Here is a 21,316-nt window from a genome sequence, read left to right as displayed (position 1 = left end):
ATTTTAGTTCTAAAACAAAAAAAACTTGTTCAAAAGATTTTAATATATGTAAAAAATACTTTTTGACAATACCGTGATAATAATGATCATTTTGGTCATGATAACTGTGATATGAAATGTTCATATTGTTACATCCTTAGCTATAACTATGAAAATATTTGATTTATGAACAATAATCCTACTTCGTGGAGGTCTGTTTGTCGTGATCATGTCCAGTCTTAATTAACCGCGATAAACTAAGAACAAAAACAGTAAACCTCACCTGTCCATTTCCTCTGCCAGTCTCCTGCATCGCTCCTCTTCTTCCCTCCTCTTCCTCTCAGCCAGCAACTGGCTGAAGGCGCGGCGGGCCAGCTGTCCACGTAGAACCTTCTGGATGGTGAGAGCCGCCCGGCGGAGCAGCAGGAATTTCCTCCTCCAGTAAAAAGCGCGATAGTTTTTCTGGATGACCAGAATACACAGAAGCAGCCTTCTGTATTGCTTCCTGTGGACGGCACAGCATTAAAAAAACACGTATATTCGTCGTGCCCAAAGATGGAGGTGGACTCCTACCTGGCCATGTAGCCCAAAACATGAGCCTGGATGACCATGGCGGCCCTCAGCACCTCCATCTCACGCTGCTTCTCCAGATGATGCTCCAAAGACTCTCTGAGGAACACCTAAGCACAATAATTTTCTTACAGTCAGTGAACATTACTGTCTTTGTAAACTTAGACTTAGACAAACTTTAATGATCCACAAGGGAAATTGTTACACACAGTAGCTCAGTTACAAAAGATGGAAAGGGTAAGGATGGAAAGGATCGTGTACACAAGGGCACAAAAAGAGGGGGAAAACAAAAGGTATTAAGTAAACGATGAATTTAAAGTTTTTTCGAGACATTCAGCAGAAAAGACAAGTGAAGCAAATAAAGTGGTCCACATTGTGGTCCACATTAAGTCCTTTTGTTCACGCCACACACGGCCCAAACAATGATTGGTCGACACGGTTCTGTTCAGTGCGCCATTCATCCATTGAAGGCCCACAGGGAGCAACAGGGGGGTATAATCCTCTTTGGAAGATATAGGAAGTATTCTCAGAAGAGACACGTGAGAAACATTGTCTTCCTTCTGTCAGATGTGGGCACACTGCACGGGTGTCATTGCCTAGCCGATGGTTTACTAAAGAAACTCCTCAACCTGACCAGCATGTTAATCAAGAAAAAAACGTGGTCTGCACAACACACGCACACAAAAGGGACACACACGCTAACACGATGCATTCATTACTTTGTTAGTTGCAGCAATAAAAAGCCTCACAGCTAAGCTGCACGTTTGTAGCAAAAAACTGAGCGTGAAGAACAAAAGGCGCGGCCCAGTGGACCTAAATCTTAATGTCTCTCTGCAAAGGGGGCCATCCCCTCTGAGAGACATAGAACTGATTTAATAACCTCACACTCCACAAATATGTACTATACAACTAGTAAAACCACTACAACAAGTAAATGTACTTCAGTAATGTCTGTCACACTAGTTTGTAAAAAAAAACTGTTAAGTTTAGATATAAAAGTATTTGAATTTTCAACTTTTTATGGATCATGAGGTTGTTATGGGACAGTTACTATGAAAACCAGAAGAGTTAAGTTAAAGTTAAAGTTAAAGTACCAATGATTGTCACACACACACACTAGGTGTGGTGAAATTTGTCCTCTGCATTTGACCCATCCCCTTGTTCACCCCCTGGGAGGTGAGGGGAGCAGAGGGCAGCAGTGGTGCCGCGCCCGGGAATCATTTTTGGTGATTTAACCCCCAATTCCAACCCTTGATGCTCAGTGCCAAGCAGGGAGGTAATGGGTCCCATTTTTTTATAGTCTTTGGTATGACTTGGGTTTGAACTCACAACCTACCAATCTCAGGCCACTGAGTAGCTGATTTTAGAAGACATGTTTAAATGTGCCAGCAAATCAGTGCCGTTTGCATCCCCAGGAAATAAAATGTCTTAATGTAGGATCAAATTACCTATAAAATATTTTATTACTCAAACTGTCCTGCACTATGTGTATGTATGTATGTATATATGTACAGTATATATACTGTACAAATATGTATGTATATATGCGTGTATATGTATATATATGCTGAACCTTTGCTAAAAGCTCAGTTGCATGAGATAGACCAATAATCCATTTATAGTGGTTCAATAAGTGTATTACCGTATTTCCTTGAATTGGCGCCGGGAATATAGTATTCGCCTGCCTAGAATTACAGCCGGGTCAAATTCGTTTCGCAAAATAATTAGCGCATGCTTGGCACTTCCGCCGGGTCAAATATGAGTCATTAAATGACTCCCGCCTCCTGGTGGTAGAGGGCGCTAGTGATCCTTCTTGCGACTACCAGTACTGCAGGAGACAGGTACTGCAGAAGAAGACAACAAGCAGCAAGCATGCAGCAATTGTTTGCTTGCACTTTTACCATGGAGGATTACATATCTAAAATAAAACCGTTTTCTAAACTGGACTTTCAATCGAAGCAGGAGGTAATAATTAAAGGAATATCTCCAGAGACTTTTAAAATTGAAGAAAGATGAGAAAGACTGCCTTTGATCAGAAGCAGCTGCACATGGACCCATTTACAAGTAAAGGTAAGATCATAATAACGTTTTTTTTTATTAAATGTGCTTTTCATGATAAGGTATGCGCCGGAGTGAGAAGAGGTTTTAAAATAATTAGAGCATGCTTGCTCATTCCGCATGGTTTTGGTAACCGCAGGAGTGAGAAGAGGTTTTAAATTAATTAGCGCCCCTGCGGCTATTCAAGGAAATACGGTATCTGATTTAGAGTTAAAAAAGACGGAAACTTAAGTTTAAACTTAAGTCCCACCTTGTTCTTTCCAAGCTGCCACTCGATGCCGGTACTGTCGTAGCGCTGCAGCAGCTGGACGCAGCACTCTCTGGCATCATCTGGCACAAGTGTGTTTCGCATCAGGACCTTGTATCTGCAGAGGGACAAAAGGTTTTGTTGGTACCTGGTGACTCATTCAGCTCCAACATGCCGGCTGGTACCGACGATAGCATGACACCAACCTGCAGCAGAACTCTTGGAAAGGCCTTCGGATGGGAAAGCCGCTGCGTCGAATCTTGACCGTCTCCAGCATGCCGGAATACCTGAGCTGGTTCAGAACCACCGCCTGGTCAAACTGGTCAGGCATCTGGAACAGAACCACAGACAACATTCTTTTATTGAATGACTGTCTTCTAGTTTTTCAGGCCCATTTTTGCGTCTGGACTGAACTACGAATATTTTCAGATCATCTCACACTGATTGTCTTAGTGCACTTACAGTGTACACAGTATACGTCATGATAGAACAGGGGAAAAAAAGCATACAATTATCCAAGATGTCTTGCTAAGATGAACGATGAAGCTTTTAGTCTAGCCTAACCTATCATTGATACACATATTGATTGTTTATGATGATTAAAAAGAAAGACAATGATGTTCACTACTTGAGTTTTACCATCTCAAACATCAATGTAAGTCACAGAACTGTCGCTGACATCATCATCATCACAGCACTATCTGTACAGAAGAAAAATAAACCACTTTCCCGGGGTCTCCTGTGGGCGTAGAGGGACTTGGGGGTCAGGGCAGGGGGGGTCTCTCAATCAGGGGATGCTTTCATTGCCACCGTAAAGCCCCTTTCTTTATTCAGCACCCTGATGGCGTATTGATGGCGCGTCAGAGATGTCCACTGTGACTGAATGTCAGCCTTTAAGTCTCACAGCACCATTAGCATAAACTCATTTGCATAAGTGAACAAAGGCGCGCGGTGTGAGGAAGGCGTCATCCACTTCCCGATTTCTTCTAGCCTTTGCGTCCACCTTCTGATCCACTTCTGGCTGCTTCCAGTCAGCTTGTCTTCCTCGTTAGGACGAGCGCCATCAATGAAAGTAAAAGTGTTGAGCAGAAAGTTGAAAACCGAGTGCGTCAACAAAAAGAGAAGACACCAATGAGAGAAAGCAGAAAACGTCCACAAACATCTCAGTCTTCATGAGACACAACAATGCCCAGGAGCATCACACTCTTCCTGGGGGACAACAATGTCCACAAACATCTCATGAGGGAGAACAATGTCCCCGAACATCTGTGTCTTCATGGGGGACAATTATGACCACGTATATTTCATGGGGGACAACAATGTCCATACATATCTCATGGGGGACAACAATGTCCATAAATATCTCCCAGGGGACAACGATGGCCACAAATATCTCAGTCTTCATAAGAGACCACAATATCCATGAACATCTCAGTCTTCATTGAGGACAATGTCCACAAAAATATTAGTCATCATGAGAGACAGCAATATCCACAAATATTTCTGACTTCATGGGGGACAACAATGTCCACAGGCATTTCAGTCTTCATGAAGAACACAAACATCTCATAGGGGACAACAATGTCCACAAACATCTCAGTCTTCATGAAGGACAACAAAATCCACTAACATTTCATGGGGTTCAACAATGTTCACTAACATCTTAGTGTTCATGGGGGACAACAATGACAACATACACCTCATAGTGGACAAAAATTTCAACAAACATCTCATGGGGGACAAAAATGTCCATAAACATCTCATGAGGGAGAACAATGTCCCCGAACATCTGTGTCTTCATGGGGGACAATTATGACCACGTATATTTCATGGGGGACAACAATGTCCATAAATATCTCATGGGGGACAACAATGTCCATAAATATCTCACAGGGGACAACGATGGCCACAAATATCTCAGTCTTCATAAGAGACCACAATATCCATGAACATCTCAGTCTTCATAGAGGACGATGTCCACAAAAATATTAGTCTTCATGGGAGACAACAATATCCACTAATATTTCTGACTTCATGGGGGACAACAATGTCCACAGGCATTTCAGTCTTCATGAAGGACACAAACATCTCATAGGGGACAACAATGTCCACAAACATCTCAGTCTTCATGAAGGACAACAAAATCCACTAACATTTCATGGGGTTCAACAATGTCCACTAACAATGACAACATACACCTCATGGTGGACAAAAATTTCAACAAACATCTCATGGGGGACAAAAATGTCCACAAACATCTCATGGGGGACAACAATGTCCACAAGCATCTCAGTCTTCATTAAGGACAACAAGGTCCACAAACATCTCAGTTGGGACAACAATGTCCACAAACATCTCATGGGATACAACAATGTCCACGAACATCTCAGTCTTCATGAAGGACAACAAGGTCCACAAACATCTCATGGGGGACAACAATGTCCACAAACATCTCATGGGATACAACAATGTCCACGAACATCTCAGTCTTCATGAAGAACAACAATGTCCACAAACATCTCATGGGGGACAACAATGTCAACTAACATCTCAGTCTTCATGAAGGACAACAATGTCCACTAACATTTCATGGGGTACAACAATGTCCACGAACATCTCAGTCTTCATCGGGGACAACAATGACCACATACACCTCATAGTGGACAAAAATGTCAACGAACATCTCATGGGGGACAAAAATGTCCACAAACATCTTAGTGTTAATGGGGGACAACAATGTCTACGAACACCTTAGTCTTCATGAAGGACAACAAAGTCCACAAACATCTCAGTCTTCATGGGGGACAACAATGTCCACAAACATCTCAGTCTTTATTAAGAACATCAAGGTCCACAACATCTCATGGGGGACAACAATGCCCACAAATATCTCAGACTTCATGGCGGACAACTATGACCACATACATCTTATAGTGGACAAAAATGTCAATGAACATCTCATGGGGGACAAAAATGTCCATAAACATCTTAGTGTTCATGGGGACAACAATATCTACAAACACCTTAGTCTTCATGAAGGACAACAAAGTCCACAAACATTTCAGTCGTCATGGGGGACAACAATGTCCACGAACATCTCAGTCTTTATTAAGAACAACAAGGTCCACAACATCTCATGGGGGACAACAATGCCCACAATCATCTCAGTCTTCATGGGGGACAACAATTCCCACGAACATCTAAGACCTTACGGCGGACAACTATGAACACATACATCTCATGGGGGACAAAAATGTCCACAAATGTCTTAGTCTTTGTCATGGTCTGGGGGAGGGGTTGAAGATAGCTATTCTACTTCTCTGCTAAAAGACTGAGCTCTAAAGCCATTGAAGAGGACAAAAGGGGGCGAGAAAGTCCACTCCTGTGGGCTTTGGTAAGTAAAAAAAAAAAAAAAGACAAGCCAACAAATTTATGACGACATCAATGAAGTCAGGTTAGAGGCAAGAAAAAGATCCCAAAAAATTGTTGGTCTGTGTATTAATTGTTTTACGTGTGTACTTACACTTATTATTGTGATTATATAGGTGTGTTTACACTAAGAAGTATGTTAAAATGCATTACACTGTTAGTGACTGCATGTTGCAGCACTTAAAATTGTGACTTTTGAGGGTAAATATAGTATTGTAATTTCAGTAAGTGTACATCGACACAATATGGGACAGTACTACACTGTCAACATTCTCACTCATAGGAACTAAGTACACAGAGTACACAATATACAGTTTGAAACCACAGCAAAAGTCACAAAGTTCCTCTTTTGCACTTGTCATAAACACTACAGACACTAGAGGGCATTTGTTGTGATGTTTGCTATGGAGTGTTAGTTGTTTTGGTACAATGTTGGTGGAATGTCCGAAATGTTCCAAGTTTCAATCGCAAAAATGCTTCAAAAGTAAAAGAGACTCCAGTTTATTGAACTTATAATGATTGGAATTGTGCTCTCCAACAGAACTGATGTAAAAGTTTATTTGAGGAATAATGTGTATATAACAAAAAGTTGTATTTATAGTCGACCGGAATGAGCTTGCAGGGATTAAATGAAGCCTTTCAGTCGGGCCGCTTTGCCACCTTTAAGGAACATTTGCAGTTTTTTTTGACTAGTTTTATGCAGATACGACAATGTTGTCAAGGTGACCCTCCTTCACAGAACTGCAAAAATGAGTGACACCTCTGTAATGTGCATGCCAGGCCACTAGTTGCTGATGTCACTTTCTAAAGCAGGGGTCACCAACCTTTTTGAAACCAAGAGCTACTTCTTGGGTACTGATTAATGCGAAGGGCTACCAGTTTGATACACACTTAAATAAATTGCCAGAAATAGCCAATTTGCTCAATTTACCTTTAACTCTGTTATTATTAATAATTAATGATATTTATCTTTGTGGAAACACTGATCATCTTAATGATTTCTCACAATAAATATATATAGAAACAGATAAATATCAATATGAAACACATTATTTTTATATTTTCTCCAAGTGCACATTTTTCAAATTGAACATTTTCAAATGATCACTTCTAAGACAGTCTTGTGAAATCACAATATCCCATTTTAACTAGCTAGCCACTAACATTTTTTAACAAATCATGAATTACTTTGCACCATGTTTGTACAAATAATAAGTCATGTAAAATACAAAAGTAAACTCTCAAATTTTTAAATCATGTCACACTTTGAACTGGACACCAAATCTGTTATCTGTTTCTTTGTCAGTTAGTGGGAAGCCTGGCATTGCATGCTGTTAACTAGTGTGTTGTACTCTGGTGTGTAACTTGACACTGCAACTCTGAGTGAGTCTTGCAGATGTGCATCAGTGAGGCGTGTTCTGTGTTTGTTCTTGATGAAGTTCATGTCAGAAAAGGCTGATTCACAAAGATAAGATTTTTCCTCATTGTTTGCAGAACCTTCTTAATCTTTTGGACATATTTTCACAGCCATCTGGCCTTAAGCTTACTTATGATAAATGTAAAATGTTAAGGATCGGAAATCTAAAGGGAACGTCCTTTCGAATGGAATGCAAAGTGCCTGTTTTGTGGACAGATGGACCAGTTAACATACTTGGTGTTGTTGTCCCAGAAAATCTGGAAGATCTAGGCTCAGTAAATTATGATAATCGACTAAGAAAGCTGGACAAAATTATGCAATATGGAAAGGGAAATCCCTAACCTTGTATGGTAAAATGTCTATTGCCAACTCGTTAATTATTCCTTAATTTATTTATTTGTTTTTGTCATTACCAGCTCCATCACAAAACTTTTTTAAGATTTATGAGCGGAGGGTCTTCGATTTTGTCTGGAACGGCAAACCAGAAAAGATTAAAAGAAAGGTTTTGTACAATGAGTATGAATATGGGGGCCTGAAACTTCTCAACCTTGAAGCTATGTGTCTGTCTTTAAAAGCATCAATTGTTCCAAAGATGTATTTAAACATTGAGTGGTACACAAATGTCCTGTTGGACAAAAAACATGTACTGTATCAAAAGAAATTGTATCCTTTTTTACAAGTGATCCCCTCCCATTTTTCTTATGTAGAGAGTCTGCTGGGAAACATGGCGGGGTTCATAAAGGAAACAATCCACTCATAGTGGTGTTTTCAATTTTATGTGCCAGAAAAAAGAGACGATATTTTGCAGCAGATAATATGGATGAACTCTAATATTGTAATAGATGGAAAGCCTTTCTGTTGGAAAAATATGTTTGAAAGAGGAATCATTTTTGTCAATGATATTATCAATGAGAATGGTAAAATTATGAAGTATGATGAATTTAGAACTATGTATGGTGATGCTTGCTCAAGCTTTTCATTTTATCAACTAACTGGAGTAATTGGGAAAAGATGGAAACAAATAATTAATTATGGAACTACTAAATTATTAGTTTGTAAACCTCTAATAAGAAATTCTAGTTGGCAAAAAGGAACTAAAATAAATAGAAAAATATATAATTTTTATTTAATAAAGAAATCTTTGAAGGCTGCCTCATACAACACAAATGGAAAATGGGAGGACTTTTTTGACTGCCCGTTGCCATGGGATGCCATATTCAAACTAATCTATAAAACCACTATCGATGTGCAAAATCGTTATTTTCAAATTAAAATTATTTATAACTTCTTACCCACAGGGAAAATGTTAAAATTATGGAATATGAGTCAGATGATTGCCGATTTTGTTGTCAGGAGCCTGAATCCACCCTGCATTTGTTTTGGTATTGTCATATTGTGTCTTTGTTTTGGGTGGAAGTTGAAAAAATGTGTTTAAGGGTTGGTTTGTTTATGAAGCTTAATGTGGTTTCTGTTATTTTAGGAGAGTTCATTGACAATCATGATTTAGTCAATTTAATTATAGTACTCGGTAAAATGTTTATTTTTAAGGCCAAAAACAGATATTCACTTAATATTACTTTCTTTAAAACATTTATTCAGTATTTTCTAACTTTAGAAAGTTACATGGTTGAAAACGATAATGATGCCAAAAAACATTAAAAAAAAGATGAGAAGTCCTCAAAGGCTTATTTTGAAAGTATAATTATGTTTATAGATTATATGATATCTGTTGTTGTGTTCCCTAATTTGAGTGACCTGGACATAATCTGGACTGTACATAAATGCTTATTTTGAAAATGTAATTTTGTTTATAAATTATATGCAATCTGTTGTGTTCCCTAATTTTTTTCTGTGTACATGAATGAAGGTGTGTGTTGCTGAGTCCGACTTGGACATTATCTGCACTGGGCCTGGTTTTAAAAACCCTTTAAACAAATCTAATTTCATTGACAACCTGGTCTGTTGAAGATAAGGCCCTTTTTTTAAAAATAAAATAAAATAAGATAAATAAATAAAAAATATTTTCTTGCATAAAAAAGAAAGTAAAACAATATAAAAATAATTACATAAAAAATAGTAATTAATGAAAATGTTAGTGGACCAGCAGCCTATACAATCATGTGTGCTTCAGGGACTGTGTCCCTTGCAGATGTGTTGTGTATGTTGTGGGAACCAGAATATTGGTAGCAGAAAGAAATAACCCCTTTTGTGTGAGTGGGTGTGGATGAGTGTGCATGGGGGAGGTTGTTTGGGTTGATGCACTGATTGAAAGTGTATCTTGTGTTTTTTCTATGTAGATTTAATTTAAAATAAAAAAAAATAAAAAAATAAAAAAAATTTTTTTATTTTTTTTTTAGAACAGGCCCGCGGGCGACTCATCTGGTCCTTACGGGCGACCTGGTGCCCGCGGGCACCGCGTTGGTGACCCCTGTTCTAAAGAAACAAGCTTAGTGTTTTTCCAGCTATTTTATCAGCATGGTGGAGCCTCTACTACACCACCCTGCCAAAAGTATTACGTTTTCTATACAACGCAAGATGACAACTCGGAATGCAGCTTTTGATTATTTGTTAAAGGAGTGATCTATCGGTTGGTTTGATTAATCTAGTAACTGGATAAAACACACTTTATATCCTCAATGCATATTTTAGGGAAAATAGTTTAAATAAACAAAGATTTTTTTGCTTGCCCTAACCTTTATTCTTTTTTTGTAATAAATGCACACATTGCACTTTTAACATGTGTGCAATAATAATTGTAATTTTTAAAAAACTGTTTATTGCCACAAACTCTCATGTGCGCTCGATTGCAGAACCTGTGCAGAAGCTATGTTTGCATATTTAAAGTTCCGTGCACTCCGTGCCATCTAGAGTTTATACATTTTTATTATCAGGAGTTACACTCATTTTTATTATATTTTCTTAATCAAAGCAATAGAATATAACATTGAAATATTTTTTCCTAATGGAATTAAACTATTTAATCGATTGATCGCCAGCAGCCCTAATGACAACAGGATTCTTTCATACACAGGGCAAGGTTTTGTTTAATTAAACAAAACTAAGTATTTACATGACAGCGTGTCATATCTTTCTGTCTCACCATGGTCCCGTTGACAATTTATCATGTGTTCGCCATACAGCATGTGGAGGAGCGATCGCATTCATTCAATGAGATGTGTTTATTTGGACTTATTATTTTATAATCTTTTTATTATGAAATTTATATGTAGCTGTGGAGCAGCTGTTTGCAATACAGTAGAGACACACACACACACACACACACAGACAAGCGCTGTGTGCATGTGTGCGCCCTTTTTTTCCCAGTGTAGAGGAGCGATCGCGTTAGAGTAGGCTACGCTGCACATGTGCATGTCACACTGTGACCCCAGTAGAAACACTGACACTGCACAAACAATGTGTCGCTTCCTAAACTCTTTTCAGGCTTCAAAGTGGATTTGTGGTGTAAACGAGCACTCAAACTGAGACCAGGTTCATTAGCTTGAAAAGGCCCTCAATGCTTCTGCCATGTGATCAGCACGTCAACAAGACAAAGTGTTTGGATCAAGAATGTCTCTGACCAACTTCCATCCACCAGAAAATGCCACACAAACATCACAACAGTTCATCAGGAAGATGAAGAAATAACTTTCACTTTTGACCTTACTGACTACACTTCATCTTCATGTCGCGGCACTTCAAGGCCAGCCTTTGTATAACAGCAACAATTCCATGCTATACACATACTAGTCCATACATGATGTATTACGGCAATGGTTATATGTTATACACATACCGGTACATACATGATGTATTATTGCAATAGTTCCATGTTATACATGTACTAGTACATACATGATGTATTATTGCAATAGTTCCATGTTATACATGTACTAGTACATACATGATGTATTACTGCAATAGTTCCATATTATACACATACTCGTACATACATCATGTATCACTGCAAAAGAGCCATGTTATACATTCTAGTACATACATGATGTATTTAAGCAATAAGTATGCTAACAGGAATCCACAAAAAAAACCCACTGACTGATTGCATTGAGAAGCGAGCTTCACGTGCGCGTCCAAGCTGATAAAACACATTATTCCACTGCACACACACACATTCAGAAACACACACGCGTGCACACAAAATGCATTAGGTCTCACCGTGCATCTTTGCTTCAAATCCTGCAACAGCACAGTCACGGACAAAAAGATGGAAAACTTCAAGAAGACACACTCCGTCTCATAAGAGTCAAACTGACACACACACACTCTCTTGCTCTCTGTGGCCTAACAAAGGCTCTCAAACACTCCCACTGTGGAGATGGGAGGGACGTGGTTACCATGGCAATAAGTCTCCTGCTGAGGCTAATTTGTGCAAGACACTTGTAGGGCCTGGCAGAGGGATATGTGTGTGTGTGTGTGTGTGTGTGTGTGCGCATGCACAAGAGAGGCTGTTTACGTTCAAACGCCAGTCTTAGGACAAGTCAGTGAATTAATTCTAGTCATTCTTTCATTCATCCTAAGACTTTCATTCATCCTAAGACTCAAAGGCTTATTAGATTTGATAAGTCTTACGATGGCAACAAAGAATATTTCATTAAAATACTCGACTAAAAACCTCTTCTTGTTCCTTTGTTCTATAACAAGACAATTGGAGGATGTTTTGTTTCCTTTTTAGTTTCAGAAGATTTAGCTAATAAAGGCAAATCAATGGTAAGAGTGTTTATTTATGCGTCATTGTCCACATGTGATGGTGCACAGTCAATAATTATTGATCTTTCACAAAGTCCATAAAGCATCTGTGAAACTGCTGTGTTTAACACTGCAGGCCAAAGTGGCTCAAATTTGATTTTTTCAAAATCCGATTTTTTCCAGCTGACTGTTTATACTGCAAGTAAAATGCGATATTTATTAGACTCCAGTGTAAACGTGCAAAGGCCCCAATGTGGCCCCTCCTCGATACGTGTATGCGCAGTTCGATAAAGTGAAAACAAAGGAAGTTGACCGGATTCCGTAAATGAACAAGGAAGTCGCAGGGTTGGAATTGGGGGTTAAATCACCAAAAATGATTCCCGGGCGCGGCACCGCTGCTGCCCACTGCTCCCCTCACCTCCCAGGGGGTGAACAAGGGGATGGGTCAAATGCAGAGGACAAATTTCACCACACCTAGTGTGTGTGCGACAGTCATTGGTACTTTAACTTGAACTTTAACTACTACTACGATTTTGCAAAATAAATCACCACACCTTAAAAATTTGTGGGTTTTTTAGTTGAAAATAAATGGATATAATACATAAATGGATATACAGTCGTGGTCAAAAGTTTACATACACCTGTAAAGAACATAATGTCATGGCTGTCTTGAGTTTCCAATAATTTCTACAACTCTTATTTTTTTGTGATAGAATGATTGGAGCACATACTTGTTGGTCACAAAAACATTCATGAAGTTTGGTTCTTTTATGAATTTATTATTCTCCTTTTTCATTGTCCCATTTACTCTCTGTAAAGCACCAGTTCCATTAGCAGCAAAACAGGCCCAGACCATAATACTACTACCACCATGCTTGACGGTAGGGTGGTGTTCCTGGGATTAAAGGCCTCACCTTTTCTCCTCCAAACATATTGCTGGGTATTGTGGCCTAACAGCTCAATTTTTGTTTCATCTGACCACAGAACTTTCCTCCAGAAGGTCTTATCTTTGTCCATGTGATGTCAGATGAAACAAAAATTGAGCTGTATGGCCACAATACCCAGCAATATGTTTAGAGGAGAAAAGGAGAGGCCTTTAATCCCAGAAACACCATACATACCGTCAAGCATGGTGGTAGTAGTATTATGATCTGGGCCTGTTTTGCTGCCAATGGAACTGGTGCTTTACAGAGTAAATGGGACAATGAAAAAGAGGATTATCTCCAAATTCTTCAGGACAACCTAAAATCATCAGCCCAGAGGTTGGGTATTGGGCGCAGTTGCGTGTTCCAACACGTCAAAAGTGGTAAAGGAATGGCTAAATCAGGCTAGAATTAAGGTTTTAGAATGGCCTTCCCAAAGTCCTGACTTAAAAGTGTGGACAATGCTGAAGAAACAAGTCCGTGTCAGAAAACCAACAAATTTAGCTGAACTGCACCAATTTTGTCAAGAGGAGGAGTCAAAAATTCAACCAGAAGCTTGCCAGAAGCTTGTGGATGGCTACCAAAAGCGCCTTATAGCAGTGACACTTGCCAAGGGACATGTAACCAAATATTAACATTGCTGTATGTATACTTTTGACCCAGCAGATTTGGTCACATTTTCAGCAGATCCATAATAAATTCATAAAAGAACCAAACTTCATGAATGTTTTTTGTGACAAACAAGTATGTGCTCCAATCACTCTATCACAAAAAAATAAGAGTTGTAGAAATTATTGGAAACTCAAGATAGCCATGACATTATGTTCTTTACAGGTGTATGTCAACTTTTGACCACGACTATATATGTGTAATATAATTGGGAGGGTTCTTATCTTTTTATGGCTGTTAAGTAGAGGAGACGCCTATCTACGCCTATCTATCTTCGCGTGAATCTACGTTAGCTTTATTTTTCAACTCACTTACGTCAACAATTTACCCGATGTACGTAAACAAATAAATATGCCACAGCGTACACGTCATTTCAAGTCCTTCAACAATTTGCGCACTATTTACTAGTGATGCATCGAAACCGAATGTCGTGATGTGTGTTTTTTGTCTTTTCCTGCGCACACAAATGACGTACAGTAGCTAGACCAAAGATGACGCAACAGTCACAATGGAGGTCCCATTCAGGTCGCGTTCCCGTTTAGACTATAGTCACATTTGAAAAGATCAGATTCTAATTGGATTCGGACTATCTCCTGATGTGGCCCAAATCTGATGCGAAAAGACCAGATTTTAAGCACTTTGGAGTGTTTACAGTGGCAAAAAATCCGATCTGTGTCACTTGAGGGCAAAAAAAATTGGATTTTTTGTGCAGTGTAAACAAGGCATTGTGACATCATACAACAATCAATAGGACTCATGCTAATATTAAGAAACAATGCTAATGCTAACACCTGCTTGATGTCATATTGCTAAATTCAAGTGCACAAAAACACATTATCTTAAACACTGTGTCCTGCTCACTGACACCTACCTGCTCAGAACCGGAAGTTCTATACAGTTAAGTTAAGTTAAGATTTTAATACAATTAGTTAAGGCGTCACCCTGGCAACAAACCATCATCCGTGATCTCATCAAGGATGATGTTATTTGCCTTTCATGTAATTAATACACGGTTTAAAAACATATTGCGTAAATACAATGCAAAAAGAGCTGACAAAAAATAAAAGTACTACATTTTAGGAAAAAAATACTAAAAAGTAGTAAAATTATACATTCACGCAGCTATAGTTAATTTTACTTGACAAAACATACTATATTAGGATTTGTATATTTAGAAATTAACAGGATTTTTTAGATTAAAAAAAGGCATTTTAGGATGTTGCAAAATCTTTAAACATGATTTTATACGCAGGTAAAACCAAAATATCTTATTCAAAAAGTTGTTTTCTCACTTTTACATTTTTGAACTAGAGTAGACAAAATATAATTGTTCATGTTCAAATTAAGATTATGATGTAAAGTCATTGACTAAAATTTTGTAAAGAGCTCTTAAATCTAGGGAAATTTCTAGATTTTTAAAAAAGTTTTAGCAAGTGGCGAATAATTTGCAGTGTACTTGCTTCAGTAAGTATAATATGTGCAATGTGTATGTACTTAGTTCCTGTTTGGACCACAACCCGACTCACCTTGTGTGTGTTAGGTTTGATGCATCGGATGAAGAAAGGATTGGAGGTGCTGAGCGTGGCCATCAGGGCGTGCAATGAGTCCTGCAACACAACACTTGTGTTAGTTCAATGCTTTTAAAGGAGAGTTGCACATTTTAAACATTTTGGTTAGCTTTTCGAGTATGTTAAATGATTTAGTTATAATAATAATAATAGTAAAACATGTTACCTATGCCACAAAGCTGAGTTATAGGTTGATTTTTCATTTACATGTATTTAATAGCTAAACATTTTTTCACCCTTTAGACTGCTAAATAAATTAAAATGTAAAGAATATCAAACCCCCCCTAAATTTTCCATATATGGCCCTTAGTGAAAAATGAATGCATAGACTTGTGTTGCATGCTGTGTTTTTGACCCACTTTGAAGTGGGAGCTAACGGTGGGTCGTCTGTGCTTGCAGCTGCTCTTCAGAGTGTCCTGCTTGTTGCGACTCAGCACGTGCTCAAAAAGGTCGTAGACAAAGTCCAATCTGGAGGAAGACATTAGAAACATGACTGTAAATTACTCTTAATACACACTTAATACAGTTCACTTTGTTAGCACACAAGAACTCAAAGCCGTTGGTGTTTAAATAATGGTGGATGGATACAACATGTGCAACACATACAGTAGAAGACTAAAATACTACTATGCATACATATACATTATCCATCCATCTATTTTCTACCGCTTGTCCCTGGTCACGGGGGGGCTGATGCCTATCCAAGCTGCACCCGGGTGGAAAGCAGGGAACAAACACCCTGGTCAAGTGACCACCTCATTACAGGGCCAACACAGATAGACAAACGTTCACACACAAATATGCCACATTTTTCCTATTAAATACATTCTTCTTAACACTTTTTAGTCTAGAACAAATGTACTTTGATATGAAGGAAGAACCTATATTGATGTAAAATCATTGAAACCGTTAATTAATGAGTGGCTTTTCATAGCAATATTAGGGCTAAACCTAATGATTTTTTGACACCCTATTAAATTCATTACAATTGTTTAATGGATTTAAAATGAGCTTTAATGGTAAAAAATAATAATATTTTGGAAAATATCACGCTTAACTGACCCTCCGCCATTTTGGATCATATCCTGGGCTAGTCGCATGACAAGACAACCACTAAATTATTCCTATACGTCACTTGGGAACTTGATGAGTTCTTCCGTTATTATTAAAAATGCACTACATTTCAAGTGACTTCTTATGTATTAATGTTAGGCTGTGATTGTGTAGCATTACACAACCATATCTATGTTCATAATAGGGGTGTCCAGATACAACTTTATCACTTTCGATACAACACCAACATTGTAGCCGCTGCCATATCAGATAGAATCATGCATACCTGTATTATTTTGTAGTGTTGAATGTTAGAAAAGGCTTGATCAAGTGAAATTAGTTAAACAGAGAACACTAGTAGCTATGTGAAACACTAACCTATTTATTATTATAGTACCAGTAGAATGGAAAAACAAGTTGACTTTATATGCTTAATTGTGTTTCATTGTATCCATTAAACCATATCCAATTGTATTTACAATCCGCAAAGTATGTGAAAATACCGTCTAAACATCACAAAAATGCTATCAATTCAGATGGTCATTCAGAATATTCCGCTCCGAATGTCTGCGGCAATTTACGTAGATTTGGGGTGGGATGACGTCATGATGGGAACACTTCTGCTCTCTGAGCATATCAGCAGAATAGTCATACTGGAAATATCAAAAAATTAGAAAGAGATGTGCTGTCTATCATTCATAATCCCTATGCATTCTAAGTCGTAAATAGATGAATACATAAAAAGTCTGCTAACAATTAAGTCAATGGGGGCTCTCTATTCTGCTGCCAAAGTCCTCTAAATAACCATCCAAAACCCGCCAACAAAACTCTTATTATTTCCATATGGTGACCTGAATATTGACCAAATATTAGCAATATTGTTATTACAAGCACTAAAGCAGACAAACTACTTTTTAGCGGTTCATTGATAACAGAGGAGGTACTAGCTTATGCTGCAGCATTGAGCCGGCCGGCGTCCTGCTGCTGCTGCTGCTAATGCTACTGCTGCACGTCAAAGTTATTCTAGATTATAAATCATTATCATCATCTGGATAATAGGAGGAATTAGCCATAAATCTAGAAATTGTCCATCTGTGACTTTCCATTTTATACCCAGGGATGGAGACAATGACAGGACAACAAAAGATGGTCCCTGCAGGCAACAACTATTCCTTTTAACCCTTCGTGTGGTTATGATTAATTCTTCATCAAAATGGGAAGATAGGGACATCCTAGCAGTCGTCATCACAGTGAGAGCAGACTTTGTACAGTAAGCAATCGTTTCGTAGTTTGTATTTCTTGTTTAGCACTTAACAATACTTGCTTATATTGACACATGTGGTGTTTTAGACTGCAATACTGTTCAATTAAGCACACTTCTTTCATATGTCTAGCTTGTTTGCTATTTTGTTCTGAGTTGTTGTGTAGCTGCCAGCTCCAAGTAGCCTGTAGCCTACTATGTTTATCTTTTGTAAATGGCTTTACTAAAATTACAAGAAAACACCAACCTTGTGTGATTATTGGAGGACATTTAGATGTTAACTGACTGTTGATATCCGATTTCTTGCTGATATCGGACCGATATCTGATATTGGATCGGGCCACACCTGGTTTATACTACATTTTTTCTTTGTTTATACTTTGGGATTTGCAAACTTTACAGGGATTCTCACCTGCTCTCCCGCAGCAGGTTGAGGACGTCGTCCCTGAAAGTGTCCCTGTTCTTCTCCAGTGTCCCCCTCACGTCGTACACCACCTGCACATCACCACAAGAGGGCAGCAGAGTTTTTACCTGTTAATGTTTAACTGCGACTTAAGAAAAGAAGCCTTTGCTGAAAAATAACGCGAATAGAACAAAGATGGTTGACAGTAAAGTGACGATTACTATGGAGTAATTGTTTGGTTAAACATGAGCGTGTCACCTCTCCCGCGTAGTGCTTGACTCCAAAGCAGTGAACAGCAACACGAGGCTTCAGGTAGAAAGGATTTTTCTGCAAGACAAAGCAAGCCGTTTAAATGTGACGTCGGCATGACGACGTGACCCAAAGAAAGGTGTCGCTACCGAGTGCTGGCTGTGCAGTTTCTCCAGCAGCGTGTCGTCTGTGGCTTTAGGGAAGTGACTCTCCTCGTTCATCAACGCCAGTAGGCCCAGTTTCTATGGAAACACATGCGTGGGGTTTACATGCGCTCGGCTGTTCGTCCACGTTCATGCTTTTCCTGCTTTCTTGTTTGCAGGAAGACAAAAACATGAGAGTTGTAGACAAGCACATACCTTCTCTATTAAGTCCAAGCACTCTCCATTGTCCATCCAGTCAATGTCGGACCAGACTAGACCTTCCCTGCAGGCAGCCACAAACAATCGAAGAGTTAACTTTCTCCTAACGAGGTAAAGCAGGTGTGACCAGCACTTACTTGTTGTACTCCAGTTGCTCCAGGGAAAAAATGTGCTTGTTGAAATATTCCTGAAGCTTCTCATTTGCATAGTTGATGTTGAACTGTTCAAAGTGGTTCACCTGCACCTCAATCATGAAAGAACATCGTTAGAGTTAACTGTTGCTTACTTGGATAAATGGTGGATTATCTGATGTGCTGCACTTCTTGTGGTTCTTCTAACCCACCTCAAAGTTCTCAAAGCCAAAGATGTCGAGGATGCTGATGGACTTGAAGTCGTCTTTGCCTCGAATGCGACTGTTGAGCTTGCGGATGATCCAGTTGAAACATTGGGAATAAAGTGCCATGGCCATGGAGTCTCTGGAGTCCACAGCCTGGATGAAGACACTTCAATCCTTTTGTGCTTTCAGACTAGCCTTTCCGTGTAAAAATGTTCACTTGTAAACTGACCTGCTCTACAGTCAGAGGAGTGGAGATCTCCTCCCCCCTGAGGATCATGGACCTGTGGGTGAGAACTTCAGCCAGCTGATCTGAGTTCAGCCCCAGGAGCTCCGATGTCCGACTGAGAGCTGGGAAGGAAAACCACTCAGATCACGCCACTTGTTGGAATAGTTTACGCCACTTTGTAAACTATCTGGACACTTTATTAAGTGCATGGGTGGAGTTAACGAGCAGCTAGTAAAAGTGCGTAGAAAACTAACCAGACTTGGACGTGATCTGTGCCCCTCCTGCCGTCATGAACTCGATGTTCCCGGCGTGGAGGATTCCCGCCAGAAGGCGCAGGATCTCGCCGATGTTCTCTTCTGTGAACTGCATGGTTCTCATGGCATTCTGGGATGCATGCAATCATGTGCCATTGTAAGTAGGAGTCAAGAATGTGTTTTCAACGCATGTTTAACATTAGCATGTTAGTTTACCAGAACATCTTGAAAAGTGCCTTTGTCATTGATTGTCTTGTCAGCGGGGCAGCTGGACTGGGTCAAGTAGTGGTAACCGTCAGGTTGGTTCAGACCCAAGGCCTCTGCAACACCACACGCACACACACGCAAACACACAAAAACACACACACACGCAAACACAAACACACGTAAACACACAGACAGTCTTTTACTGCTGTATACTGTTAGTTTACATATTTGTATTTGGCCCATTCCACCAAGTTGGTGCCATTTGCTTGTAATTTTCTACTTTTCAAATCAAAATGAAATCTTATGAAAGTGTGTATTGTCCATCACAGGCATTTTTAACAAGCTTCCTTCTCATTTGAGTAACAGGACTGAAAGAAACAGGAGTGAGTTATTAGCATAGAGAATTAGCATACACCTTCACTTACGATTGCCCAACCTTTTGTGTTTTTTTTAAAGATACGAGCCATCTCGATTATTATTTTTGCTTTAAGATGAAAGAAAAAATTTGGGTTAGGAGCCACCTTCGGATACTTTCCCACCAATAGTTGGCATAGCCAATACCACTGTGAATCCCGTGAGATTTGACTAATGTAACAATCGCTAATATTTGCTAACAGCTAGAAAGACATAACTTTGTTTTACCAACTAAGGGAGAAAATAAAGTTAGTTTAAAGGACAGTGCTGAGAAGAAGTGGATGATAATTTAAAGAAAAATAATCATCGACAAAAAATAAGCGATGTGTGCATGTAGCTGACTTGGTATATTTTTTTTAAACGCAGGACAAAATGGAAGGCAAAGGATACCGTAAAAGTCCGCTCTTCAAGTTAAATGCTGTACATTATTATTACATCACTTCATAAAACTATTTTATTGTATTGTTTTTGATATGATATTCTTCTTATCTAAAAGTTTGTTTTTCTTATTCAAAAGCATGTTACACAATAACATTGTGGAGTTTTTAAAGCGCTTCGGCACGGACGAATACATTTTCAATATTGGTAAGAAATACTCTACAAATATTTTGGGTTAAGAGCTTTGTCACAGAGCCAGTTAGACTCATGTGTCAAGGCATATGGCATGTATGTTGACACTAAGCACATAGTGACTCAACAACAACACAATAATAAATATTACTTAGAAAATGTTTTTGAGATTTTAACCCCCAGTCATAACGGAATATCCAAAAAAATAAATGAGTGAAGTTAATGATGATTTTGATTATTTTTGTTCTTCCATGGTCTGTAGAAGACGGGAATGATGCGACTTTTCTCCGAGAAGTAGTAATGTATTGACAGGACTGAGTGAAATCCCAGGAACATCACTTGTGTGATTTTTAACTAAAATGATTTTATAAAGAAAAAGGCTAAAGTTTTTAATTGATTGTATGTTCATGGTCACC

General features: G+C 38.9%; 1 protein-coding gene across 3 annotated transcripts in view; it reads right to left on the bottom strand.

The window, feature by feature from the left end:
* The window catches only part of myo10 (myosin X), a 130,360-nt gene that overhangs the window by 19,381 nt on the left and 89,663 nt on the right, over positions 1-21,316 (bottom strand). For all 3 annotated transcript variants that reach the window (XM_062023044.1, XM_062023043.1, XM_062023045.1), the window contains 15 exons: positions 19,926-20,029; positions 19,710-19,839; positions 19,459-19,577; positions 19,236-19,382; positions 19,030-19,130; positions 18,890-18,956; positions 18,680-18,772; positions 18,540-18,608; positions 18,291-18,373; positions 15,924-16,032; positions 15,523-15,603; positions 3,061-3,185; positions 2,858-2,972; positions 553-659; positions 263-484 (listed from right to left, as the gene is read on the bottom strand). In XM_062023044.1, coding sequence (XP_061879028.1) covers positions 263-484; positions 553-659; positions 2,858-2,972; positions 3,061-3,185; positions 15,523-15,603; positions 15,924-16,032; positions 18,291-18,373; positions 18,540-18,608; positions 18,680-18,772; positions 18,890-18,956; positions 19,030-19,130; positions 19,236-19,382; positions 19,459-19,577; positions 19,710-19,839; positions 19,926-20,029 — 1,672 coding nt within the window. The remainder of the gene's footprint in view (positions 1-262; positions 485-552; positions 660-2,857; positions 2,973-3,060; positions 3,186-15,522; positions 15,604-15,923; positions 16,033-18,290; positions 18,374-18,539; positions 18,609-18,679; positions 18,773-18,889; positions 18,957-19,029; positions 19,131-19,235; positions 19,383-19,458; positions 19,578-19,709; positions 19,840-19,925; positions 20,030-21,316) is intronic.

The sequence above is a fragment of the Entelurus aequoreus genome, linkage group LG16 (genome assembly GCF_033978785.1).
Source record: "Entelurus aequoreus isolate RoL-2023_Sb linkage group LG16, RoL_Eaeq_v1.1, whole genome shotgun sequence".
NCBI classification, from domain to species: domain Eukaryota; kingdom Metazoa; phylum Chordata; class Actinopteri; order Syngnathiformes; family Syngnathidae; genus Entelurus; species Entelurus aequoreus.
This window is presented reverse-complemented; position numbering and strand designations above follow the sequence as displayed.